The sequence below is a fragment of the Gadus macrocephalus genome, chromosome 3, assembly GCF_031168955.1.
Source record: "Gadus macrocephalus chromosome 3, ASM3116895v1".
NCBI lineage: Eukaryota > Metazoa > Chordata > Actinopteri > Gadiformes > Gadidae > Gadus > Gadus macrocephalus.
Window position 1 is genome coordinate 11880096 of NC_082384.1, and position 11471 is coordinate 11891566.

The 11471-nt window shown below is 49.0% G+C and overlaps 1 protein-coding gene and 1 long non-coding RNA gene across 2 annotated transcripts; one reads left to right on the forward strand and one right to left on the reverse strand.

Annotated features, from left to right (window-relative positions):
- Positions 1-205: 205 nt before the first annotated feature.
- On the reverse strand, positions 206-7013 carry pdgfba (platelet-derived growth factor beta polypeptide a). The gene is made up of 7 exons (XM_060046674.1): positions 7005-7013; positions 4969-5074; positions 4310-4372; positions 3972-4168; positions 2675-3752; positions 2091-2237; positions 206-1230 (listed from the first exon to the last, which is right to left on the reverse strand). The coding sequence occupies exons 1-6, from the start codon at positions 7011-7013 to the stop codon at positions 2095-2097; spliced, it is 1596 nt and encodes a 531-aa protein (XP_059902657.1). The 3' UTR covers positions 206-1230; positions 2091-2094.
- Positions 7014-9234: 2221 nt separating this feature from the next.
- On the forward strand, positions 9235-11471 carry LOC132454112 (uncharacterized). The gene is made up of 2 exons (XR_009524876.1): positions 9235-10015; positions 10145-11471. It is a non-coding gene; the product is annotated as an uncharacterized LOC132454112 (long non-coding RNA).

Sequence of the window (11471 nt, forward strand, 5' to 3'; positions counted from 1 at the left end):
CACACACACACACACACACACACACACACACACATACACACACACACACATTCCTTCAAAGCATGCACAGGCACGCACACATGTTTCCCAGCTTGACACACATACCACACGTACAGAAATTTTGTGACGCATAGTTTATGTAATGCCAGTTAATCAACCCACACAGATCACACTCGGGGAGGGAGGGGCAGAAACCGACAGCATGTACTTTACCGTTTGGTCTTTATATTAAAAATAACATTCATGACAGTAACAGCGTACAACCAGTGATCAATAATCATTAAAACAAACAAACTGCGGCACCAATAATTACACTTAAGAACGAGGAAGATGCAGCATCCTCCATTGTTTTAAAATAAGTTAAGAAACAAAGACTCTTTTGTCGTTTTACTTTGCGAAGCGCTCTTCCCTACGTGGGGGGGGGGGCATTACTATGGCGGCCCGGTCACCGGGACCAGGCGGGTGTTAATGGCTGCACAAGCGTTCCACAGGGGCAGTACTCCTGGAGATTACACACTGGGTTTGGGTTAAATAGGTCAACAGCACAGGATCAGTGTATGGCTACTCCAGTGTTATGGTTGGATCTAGAACAAGGAAGAGTTTAGCAGTCCACTGTTTTGGCGTTGGGGCGGTGTGTTTTCAGCAGGCCGCCCAGTGTCTAATTCTTCTTGGCTAATTGTTCTTTTTTCTTTTTCTCTTGTTTCTTTTTCCCACACAACAGTGTCTGGTTCAGCGGTAGGGTTGCTACAGCAGCTCTGTTTGAAGATAACTCCCAGCGACAAAGCCAGGAAGCTCTTCGTTCCTTCGGCGCCCCATCAGTAGTCAAACAAGTCGGGCACAGCCAATCAATGGCTGTGCGTCGACGCGGGGGAACATTCAGCCACCCGGCCGTCCAATAGGCATTCAGGATTCCAGGTAAGGGACAAGGGGGGCTATCAGGGCACCTATTCGCTAGATTCATGGTTCATATAATGTATAGGCCAGTCTCAAGTGTGTTATTATTATCCTTATTATTATTATTCATAATCTAACAAGTATGCTCTGTTCACAAAGAGTCAGTATGATTGCACATTAAAAGTTCAGTAGAAGTTAAAGTTCCAGTTGCAGGTTCAGTTTGAACCAAAATGGTGTCATCTTCTAGAGTTGTAGAGCCTTCTGCAGAAGGATCCCCCAAAAGTCCAGTGTTCCAGTTGTTATTGGCTCATCCTCACAGTCGCTTCACTTTGGCTTCTGTGGAAAGAAACAGGGAGTGTCAAACAGTGTCAAACACAAGTGTCAAACATTTTGTTGATCTACACGCAGTTTACTCCCTCCATTCTGTTCAACCAACTCTTATAATGAGTACATTAATATAATAATAACAATAAATTCCATTTATATAGCGCTTTTCTCACACTCAAAGCGCTTTACATTGGGGCACAACAATAGGTAAACAAGAAAACTTTTTTTTTTTAGAGTTGATGGGGCTAAGGTTGGTGAGTGATCTAGGGGTAGGCAGAGGAGAAGAGATGAGTCTGGAGGCGGGACTGGAAGATGGTGAGGGACTCAGAGTCACGAATATATTTTCACGAGCGGACCGCGACGTTGCCATGACATCTAGAAATCATACCGTATTTAATGGGTTATCATTTTGATCTATATATATTATTATTGTTATTATTATTACTATTATTATAATTATTATTATTATTATTATTATAATTTATTCAAGACACAGGAAGGTCCATAAAGATGCAACCCCTACATATTGTGTAGGGGTTGACTATAACTCGTGAATAATATTGTATGAATCATTCTAATCATTTTTACAATTCATATATTATAACGTTGTATCGCCTTCAGCCATCAGCCGGAACGTGTCCGGAAAGCTTCGACTGGGGATGGCAGTACGGACCACAACCGCTTCGCTGCCGTGGCGCTTCCGCGACGGTTCAGGTGAAAGTTACAGCGTAATACGCACACACTTAGAGTAGTACTACTCACACCCTCAGAGTGATAGTCACACCCTTAGAGCGATGCACTCACCCGTAGGGTACCTTCCCCCCAGTTCGGAGGGGAAGGTATACGGGTGTTTGGGGGAGAGGCCTCACCCGTCTACATGATGATGGCCCGCATGGCCTTCTTGCTGATGCGGTTGCGGTTGCGGTGCTTCCTCCTGCGCCGGGGCGCGGCCGGCCTCCTGGGGGTCCGTGCGGCGGTGGACGGGGGCCGGCGGGTCGGACCCTCCAGGGAGACCACTGGGAGAGGCACAGAGAGAGAGGTCTGGGTCATTTATCGTCCACTGGGATTGTCAGAACATCTTCTAATTCTTAAAGGGGACATATTATACCACCAGGTGTGAGTGTGATTGGTCCTTAGAAGCCGTTTCGAAAACCGGCCCCTTATGACATCACAAGTGGGCGTGTCCGTGTTCATATGGGGCAGATTTTCGAAACGGCTTGTAAGGCTAATCACACTCACACCTGGTGGTATAATATGTACCCTTTAAGAATGGAAAACATGACATCAAAAACAACATGCAACTATTGAAAGGAAGGAAATCGGTTGAATTTGTTGTATTTTCTGGATAACTTTCTGGCTACAAAGTGTTTATTTCCACCCCCATTTAAGGCCACCAAGACAATACAATATAATACATGCTTGGACACACACCCACACACAAATGGTGTAGTACCTGCTTTAGACGCGGTGGGCTTTGGTCTGTGCTGGGGAAGGTGGTCTGCGGGGTGAGGGTGAGGAGGGTGTGGTTCTCTTTGTACAATCTCAAGAAGCTTCTGTCGCCTCTCCTCCTCGCTGAGAGCAGGCCCCCCATCCGTCACTCCAGAGTCCTTATCCTGTCGCCGATTGGCTGGAACCACGACACCCTCCCCGCTATTGGTCGACCCGCTTTCCTCCTTGTCAGATCCTTTACTATGATTGGCCGCACCAGTCTCTGTCTGTCGGTCATTGTCGACCCTGACGTGTTCCCCACTGGCCACCTGTAAGGCCGGCTCCTTCTGATTGGTGCTGGCCGGTGAGGGGGTGGGGTTCCATTCTGGCCTGTGATTGGCCGGCCACGTGGCGCTGCTGGGCGGCGTGGAGGCGGAGTCCCCCTGGAAGGAGTTGAGCCTGTACTGCGTGCTGGCATCAGGCCTCTGGCCGTACTGGGGGAACTGGGGGCGGTGGGGGTGGTGGGGGGGGTGGTTGTGGTGCCTGGGTGCCAGGGGCTGCTGATGCTGCGATCCAGCAGCCTCCCGGGCCCCCCCCTCGGAGCCGCTGCCCGGAGGGGGCCCTATGTCCTTGGGGCCCTGGGGGCCCAACGCTCGGGCCCCCGCCCACACCAGGCCGCCTCCGGCCCCTTCGGTGACGGGCCGCGTGACGGCGGCCCCTGCTGCCAGGGTGTAGAGCGGGGGTGCGTGGTGGTCCCCCGGGCCGGGGGTCCAGCGGGCCAGCTGGGTGTAGCCCCCCTGGGGCCACTGGCGGGTGGCCGGGGGCTCACGCTCCTCCGCCGTCTGGAACTGCTGCTGGTTGTGCTTCTGGTCGTCGTGACGATGGAGCTCGGCCTTGGAGGTGGAGCTCTTGGGGGGCGTGGCATGGGGCTGGGGGTAGGGCTGGGGGTAGGGCTGGGGCAGGGGCTGGGGCTGGGGCTGGCTGGGGGGCAGGATGGCACGGGGGTGGGCCCGGTGCTCGCACCTGCAGCTCAGGTGGTCCTCCACGGAGACGATGGCCTTCCCAATCTGAGGCTTGGAGTTCAGGTACTGGATCTTTACCACCTGGAGCGGGACAGGGGCCAGAGGACACCCATTTAGTGTGTGCGTGTGCGTGTGCGTGTGTATTCCTGTGTGTGTGTGTGTGTGTGTGTGTGTGTGTGTGTGTGTGTGTGTGTGTGTGTGTGTGTGTGTGTGTGTGTGTGTCTGTGTGTATGTGTGTGTGTGTCTGTGTGTGTGTGTGTGTGTGTGTGTTCCTGCATATGTGTGTGTGTGTGTGTGTACCTCAAGGTCTCTGGTGCTCGTGATGGTTGGGACACAGTGCATTATCAGGGAGTTGCAGCAGCCAGAGCAGCGCTGCACCTCCACACACGGCGGCCACAGCATGAAGTGGGCGTTGCTGATGTCGTGCATGGCCCGGGTCACTTCCTGCACCTCCGTCCGCACCTTGCACTCCGCTATGATCGCCTTCGGGGCCTCATCTGGAGGGAAGAGGGTTCGGTTTAGTGAATGAGAATGAGACCAACTTAAAGCAGGCTGGAATACAAAGGGACAGACCGACACAGTGACACAGTTAGACTGACAAAAGCGTATGGTGCATGGCACGAATGAGTGGTCCTTACTCAGACTCCTGGTGAATCTCCCAGGGTGATGGTCAGATGTGTCCTGCTCTTCTTCCTCCCCCTCTAAAAGATGATGAAGGTAGCACAGCCAGAGAGACAGTGAGGAGACAGAGAGGAGATTTTTTTCAATGAATGAAATGGAAGCAATGTGAACGGCGTTCATAATCGTCAGTTGTTTGCTGTGAACTTCTGCATTTAGTGACACATCGTAATGCTGCCATGGCGACCTGTTTCCAGCAGCGCCGAGTCACTGTTCAAAGCACGGAGGAACCTCCCTGCCCTTCTCTTCAATAAAACAATTACTGCTCTTTTTTTGCCACACTTTGCCTCTGCGCCCCTAGCTACGAGGAGAACAGAGACAAGTTAAATATAGCCTGTGTGTGTCTATAAAGTCCCGCTCCATCGCTCTCTAGAGCTAATTATATTCAGGCTGAAGTGGCTCTTTTTAAATTACAACCTGTGTGTGCGTGTGTGTGTGTGTGTGTGTGTGTGTGTGTGTGTGTGTGTGTGTGTGTGTGTGTGTGTGTGTGTGTGTGTGTGTGTGTGTGTGTGTGTGTGTGTGTGTGTGTGTGTGTGTGTGTGCGTGTGTGTGCGTGCGTGCGTGTGTGTGCGTGTGTGTGCGTGTGTGAGCGTGTATGTGTGTGTGTGTGTGCGTGTACCTGTGAGTTCTCCGGCCTCTAGCCTAAACAGATGCCTGAGGTCGTCGAGGGAAGCGATGGGGCTGTTCCACACCAGCTCCACCAGGTAGCTGGGTAGGGGGTCGCCCTGGAGCAGAGGCAAAGAGAAAGGATTATTAATCATCAGTCATTATTATAATGTTTTGATAAGCTTTGCCAAACTCAATACTTTTTGGTGTCATGCTCCAAACGTTAAAGATACAGAGGGATACAGACAGACATACATAGACCCACAGAGATCAATAGACCTGGGTTGATGAGTGTTATATTGTACATAGAGCTAGATAAACTGCAGGAAGTGAGGAAGACAAAGAAAAACACCTTTGCAACGACTTTATTCAACACAGCAGCCGATAAACATTACGCTCCTCCAGAGGGATCGCCTGAGGTCATGGTTCACAACTTGGGGTTGTGGTAGGTCATGACGCACAAATGATACTAACACTAATCTAAAGTCTGATGGCAAGCGAGAACAAATCAGGGTGAACATTTATTTATTTAGCTTTACATTGATTTACTATTGCTTGGGGGCTGGAACTGTAGCCGGTTATTCAGGTCCACACCGAAACAGGTCCACTCCATCTTGCACTGGGAAATCAATTCTTCTTCTGAAGAACACATCCCTGACAGCACAAGAAGCACTGGGCAGCGGAGCCCTCTCGGTCCAGGCTCTGTGCGCTCTCTACCCCTGAAGTTTGGCCTGGGTCGGAGCATATGTTTAGGCTGACTGGGTTCTTCTCTGCCTCTCTGCGGGGACACACTCCTAGCCCCGTCTGTTGTTGTGTCTGACATGTGACATTGAGTCATTGAGTTTAGTTTTCTCTTACTTCTTCAGGTTGTGATTGGAGAGCAGCAGCTGCAGCGAAGGAAGGAAGCAAGCACTAAGCGAGGAAGGAATAGTCTTTGTTCTTTCCATCCCATGATACAACTTCTTCATACTGCTTCTCAGAAACAAGAGGGTGTTTGCACTTTTTTGCAGCGAAAGAGGAACCGTTTGAGCAGGGAGAGACGGGGAAGAGGGAGGGAGAGGGAGACGAGGAGACCTTTGTTTCCCCGCAGAGCGCCGTGTCTTTCATAAGTTCCTCCCCCAGAGCCGTTCAGCTGTCAATCAGACAGACGGAGAGAGTGGCCCACAGATGGAGAGACAGATGAGCACTGATTGTTCCTCGTGTTCCGCCACATCCAACAGACTCTTGCTCCAGTTTCACTTCCTCCTTTGGAGGAAACAATGGCAGTGATTGGTGGTCTGTTGTAACTATGCAAAGACTGCGCTGTCACCACTGTATCTATCAAAGCACTGGCGTGTTAAGCCGTGGGGGAGCCGACGCTCTCTCCCTTTTACTCCCGATCTCTCTCTCTCTCTCTCTCTCTCTCCCCTCCCTCTTAACAACTGATCTCTATCTCTCGCACTGCGAGTTCAGAAGGCGCCGCGTTGGCACAGTTGTGTCGTGTGTCATTGAACGACATTCAAAGATTGCGCCTTCCGTGATTCCACATTCACTCTCTCTCTCTGAGCGGAGACGGCTGCAGAGGGCCGCTCCCCTCTCCCCCACCCCCTCCCCTCTCCCCCACCCCCTCCCCTCTCCCCCACCCCTTCCCCTCCCCCTGTCTTGACTCTGTGACTCTTCTTTCAGTTCCCTTACTCCCTCTCTCTTTCTGTTTATTCGGTCCCTTTTGTCGTCCGAATTCCTCGTCTCGTCCAATGTTGTCCTTGTCTCTCTTCCCGAGGGGAGGGATGCTGAGTTTTGTGATGAGGTTTCACGCTGATCAAACTGTGGCTGTGCGCCGCAGCCCACCACATCAATGTTGTGCTTGGCTAATGGCTACGGGCCCCAGTTCTTGAGTGGGAGTAATGACACGCCCGTTTCTGGGCTTCATTCCTTTTTTATGTCAAGCCGATTCATACTTTGATTTAGAATGAAGACCGTTTGATGACATTAAGCTAACTTATCTAATGAATCACTGTTCAACAGTTCTCTTCAGCCAAGGTGAAGCAATATTGGCCTGAGATTTATTACCATAGCCATGTTAAGCCATAACCAACTAAACCGGAATGCATACCTTATAATTATCAGGGAAAAGCTGAACGACCAGTCATGACGGTAGTGGATAGATAGTAGGGGTGAACTCAACTGACCCTGTTTTGTCTGGTAAGCTAAAGCTTAACACTGAACGGATGGTATGGATGCTTTGGGCCACACAGACTGGCTGTACCTACTTTCTTTGTGGTGGAGGTAGAGAAATATGTGCAGAATTTATGAATAAATTGTTTGGTTGTCTAACGGCACTATATTGGGCTTTTGTAATTGAGAAGGGAGGGAAAGAAATAGCTGAGAAATCCAGCAGTCTGCTACAAGCCATAGTGTTTCCAATGAGTGTTGCTGTGTCTGACCCAGGACTGTGGACGGAGGGGGTGAATAGGTTAGAGTTGTTTAAGGCTTCTTGTGGCGGGGAAAAATTACTCAAGCACCGACTGAGGAAAGTGTATTCATGGAGGTAAGCCGCATATCGGAGGTGCGATGTTAAAATCAACAATTATGACGATGCTCACAGGATGAAATCGTCACCCTCCTCAACACAACCTAAAACATGCTAACAATGCTAATGAAGCGCTAACGCTGGCATAATGAGGGTAGCACTGCGCTGCGCTGCCTCGCTCGTGTTCCCTCGCTCGCTGCTTCAACTCTCCATCCTCTTCAACGCCGTCTCCTCTCTCCCACCCCCCCCAGCCCCCTAACTCTTTGTTTGTGTGCTAGGTGGGCGTCCTGAAGGACACCTGTTTGACTTTCACAGACCATTGGCTGACCCAGTTAGGTAAACACACACAGGAACACACCTTGATGCATAACCACTTTCAAAGTCGGCCCACCATGTCCTGATAATTACACACTTGTGCACACGCAAACACACACACAAACGCATAAACACACACACATACACACAAACACACACACACACACACACACACACACACACACACACGTTTGCTTCAGATGTCTCTGAAAGCTATAATTAAATGCTGCAAAAGCCACTGGTCAGACACACACATACACATACACATCTCAGGCACAAGTTGCATGCTGATAGTCACACAAAGCCCTCACACAAACCAAACACACACACACACAGGCACATGTTGCATGCACATGTAAAACAACGCACACATGCGCAAACCCACTTGGCAAATCCCAAATGCACTAACCCATGCAGTGTTTGAGAAGGGTTTGAGAGGGACGTGCAGAGAGAAAGGCAGTTCAATGTGTAATTGCTAGCAGTCGAGAGACAGGAGTTGATGACAAGCTACTGATAACCATTGCACAGAAACACTAAATCATGGTCGATCTAACAAGAACTCAATGCCTTCCTGTATGACATGTTGTACCCACATGTAAAGACATGCGCACACACACACACACACACACACACACACACACACACACACACACACACACACACACACACACACACACACACACATACACACACACACAAACCACACACACGGAGGCCGCGGACAGAGAAAGGAATGTTTCTGAAGCAAAGTCAAAAGTGATGCAAAGTAGTTTCATGGGCAACTGAAAACCATGCATATACACACACCCACATCATTGTTTACGCCTGAGGTCACCAACAGGTAAAATTTTTTGAAATTGTAGGGTTCATAATTGTAATTTATAGAACTTATTATTCTTAACTCGTAATCTTTGTACTGCTTGGGGGATAACCGCTAATGTATTGTGTCAGGTCCTAGCCATACATTTAAAATGTACACATTTTATGCTGGTGAAGTACCGACAGCAATTGCTAAAAACAAATAGGATAATTGCATAAACATCTACAGATCAAGGCAGAAGATATGTATAGCAACAACAAGGATATGTGTAACTTCTTTGATATGAGGATCCTTTGATGGTTTTTAATGTTTGGGCGTTATTCATAAGCAGCTCTTAAGAACTTGTTTTGTGGGAACTATATAACACCTACTAGGCTTTGCAGAGAAAGGCTTGGCATTTAAGTTTAAGACAAAGTTAGCTTTATTGTCAATTACAACAAATGTACAAATGTACCCAGGAAAAATGGTGAGGGGCTGGCAAGTATTGTCTCGGGCCAGCGAGAGGCTAATGCTAATGCTAATGCTAACGAATTGTCACGTTGTGTGGGCGTGCGTCAGGGCGTTAACAGCATTTGATTGATGTCATTAATATTGTAATTTGTAAGTCATTGTGTGAGTAAACAAATTCACACACACATACACACCCAAACCCTCACCCATACACACACACACACACACACACACACACATACACATTCACACTTTCACTTGCACACACTCACGGACACACGGGCAGTGTGCGCAAGATCATTACTCCTTGTTTCACATCACTTATAACAAATTTAAATAAAGGATTTCGCAAAAAAAATGTAAAGCTCTCTCCAGGTGGTTATTGCCTTTTTTCTAAAAAAAGAGTAAATGCTTTAAATGGGAGACTGAAAACTATTTTTGAAAATCGATTCTGACGTAGAGAACATTTAACCTAAGTGACTGATGCAGTTGGCGTCAGACCTGATATTCCCTTAACGCTCATAAACATGGCTTGCTGCCACAAACGGTACATGCGGACGTTGTGAACCATTGCCCTTTCTCGTGGACTTACCGGGAAAATTACACCTCTGCCGGTTAATGCAGCAACTTGGTTGGTTTTCAAACTACACAAGTCCTCCCACAATACACCGCTCCTCCAAACCCTGCACTGGCTACCAGTGGCCTCACTGACACTTACCTGGATGCTCAGGCCCTTCATACTTCCAGGACTTGGTCAGACCACAGACCCCAGCCCGCCCATCCACTACACTCACTAAGAGAGGGGCCCCAGCTACCGCTCTTCAAACTTCAGATCTTCTGCTGTCCTGGCTGCTCCACCGTGGTGGAACGAGCTCCCCGATGACATCAGGACAGCAAAACCCTCACACCTTCCACTGCTGGCTGAACACCCATCTGTTCAGACTGCATCCTGGCCCATGAAAAAGGGTGAGGTAATAATTGTTTCTAAAATGTAGCACTTCAAGCAGTTTGCTTATTTAATGAATTTGCTGTACTCGCTCATTATATCTCTCTCTCTTTCTCTCTCTCTCCCTCTCCCTCTCTCCCCCTCAGCAGCCTGAAGATACTCCTGTCAGGGAGATGAAAGGAGGGATGATGGATGGTGAGACGGACAGGAGGAATTGCAGGGAGATGGAGAGAGGAGTGGAGAGGAGGAGAAACGCAGTGGAGAGGAGAGGAGGCGTACACTGGAGAGCAGAAGCAAATGAGTTTATAGGAGGAATAGATAGACGAGGCGGAGGGGAGGAGAAGAGAGGGCCATTTGTGGAGAGGAGAAGTGGAGAGGAGCAGCAGAGAGAGGGGAGGAGTGAAGCAGTAGAGAGATGCAGAGGAATGTAGGAGTAGAGATAAGTGGAGTAGAGAAGCAGAGGAGACAATGGCGTATTGAAACGTTAGCAGCAGCCAGGGCTTAGTGTCCCCAACCGACAGCTGGGCCCCAGGCAGGGGCCCTCAAGGGCCCTGAGACACCATTAGTCCCTTACGTACCGTCTTTTGTACGAAGAAAAGAAAAGGTCCCTCCTCATCCTCTTGAATGGCAGTCAAGCGGCGGATCCTACCGCTAACACGTTTATTTATCTAACTTTACTTCATCAATCATAATACAGTTTACAGGCCGAACAAAGCAGGCCGGCAGGCCGGCAGGCCTTCCTGCCAACAGCCACGCGCTAGTGCGGTCGGGTTGATGGCATTCATTTCTGACATCCATGTGCGTTAGGCCCTGGTTAGAACTGGCCCACATGCACCGAACAAATATGGCCCATATGTCCGCTAATACACACACACGCACACATACGCACACACGCCGCTGGTGCAATCCTGGGCAGATTAGTCGTTGTTGTTCTTATGTAAACTGGATCAAGGGAAGGCAGCAGCAAATCATCCCAGCTCGCCTGCACAGACAATAGTCATGCTTGTCCCGTGTGTGTGTTTGGGTGCTTGCGCGCTTCTTTGTGGGTGCGTTTGATTGTGCCTACATGTGTGTGTGCACGCAGTTACTGTCTTCAAAATAATGTGTGTGTGTGTGTGTGTGTGTTTATGGGATTAGAAGGCCTGCATGATTGGGGCTGTTGTAAGCATACTACTGAGTGTACTGTTGTTGAATGATGTTTGTTAACACATTGTTTTACCGGTCAGTCAGTTTACTGTTTAACCGTAGCATTTAATTTAACCTTGTAAATAAACTGTTGTTAGCCTACTGTTTCACCTTATTGTTAGTTTAAGGTTTTACCTTACTTTTAGCTCACAATTCTGTGAGCGTGCTTACTGGTAAACCTCAGTGTAGCCTCCTGATTTAGAACACTGCTGTGTGCGGAAAGTTACAAATATGATGTTTGACACACCCTTCTCAGGGACTGCTCAGTAACAGATTCAACAAATTCTTGTT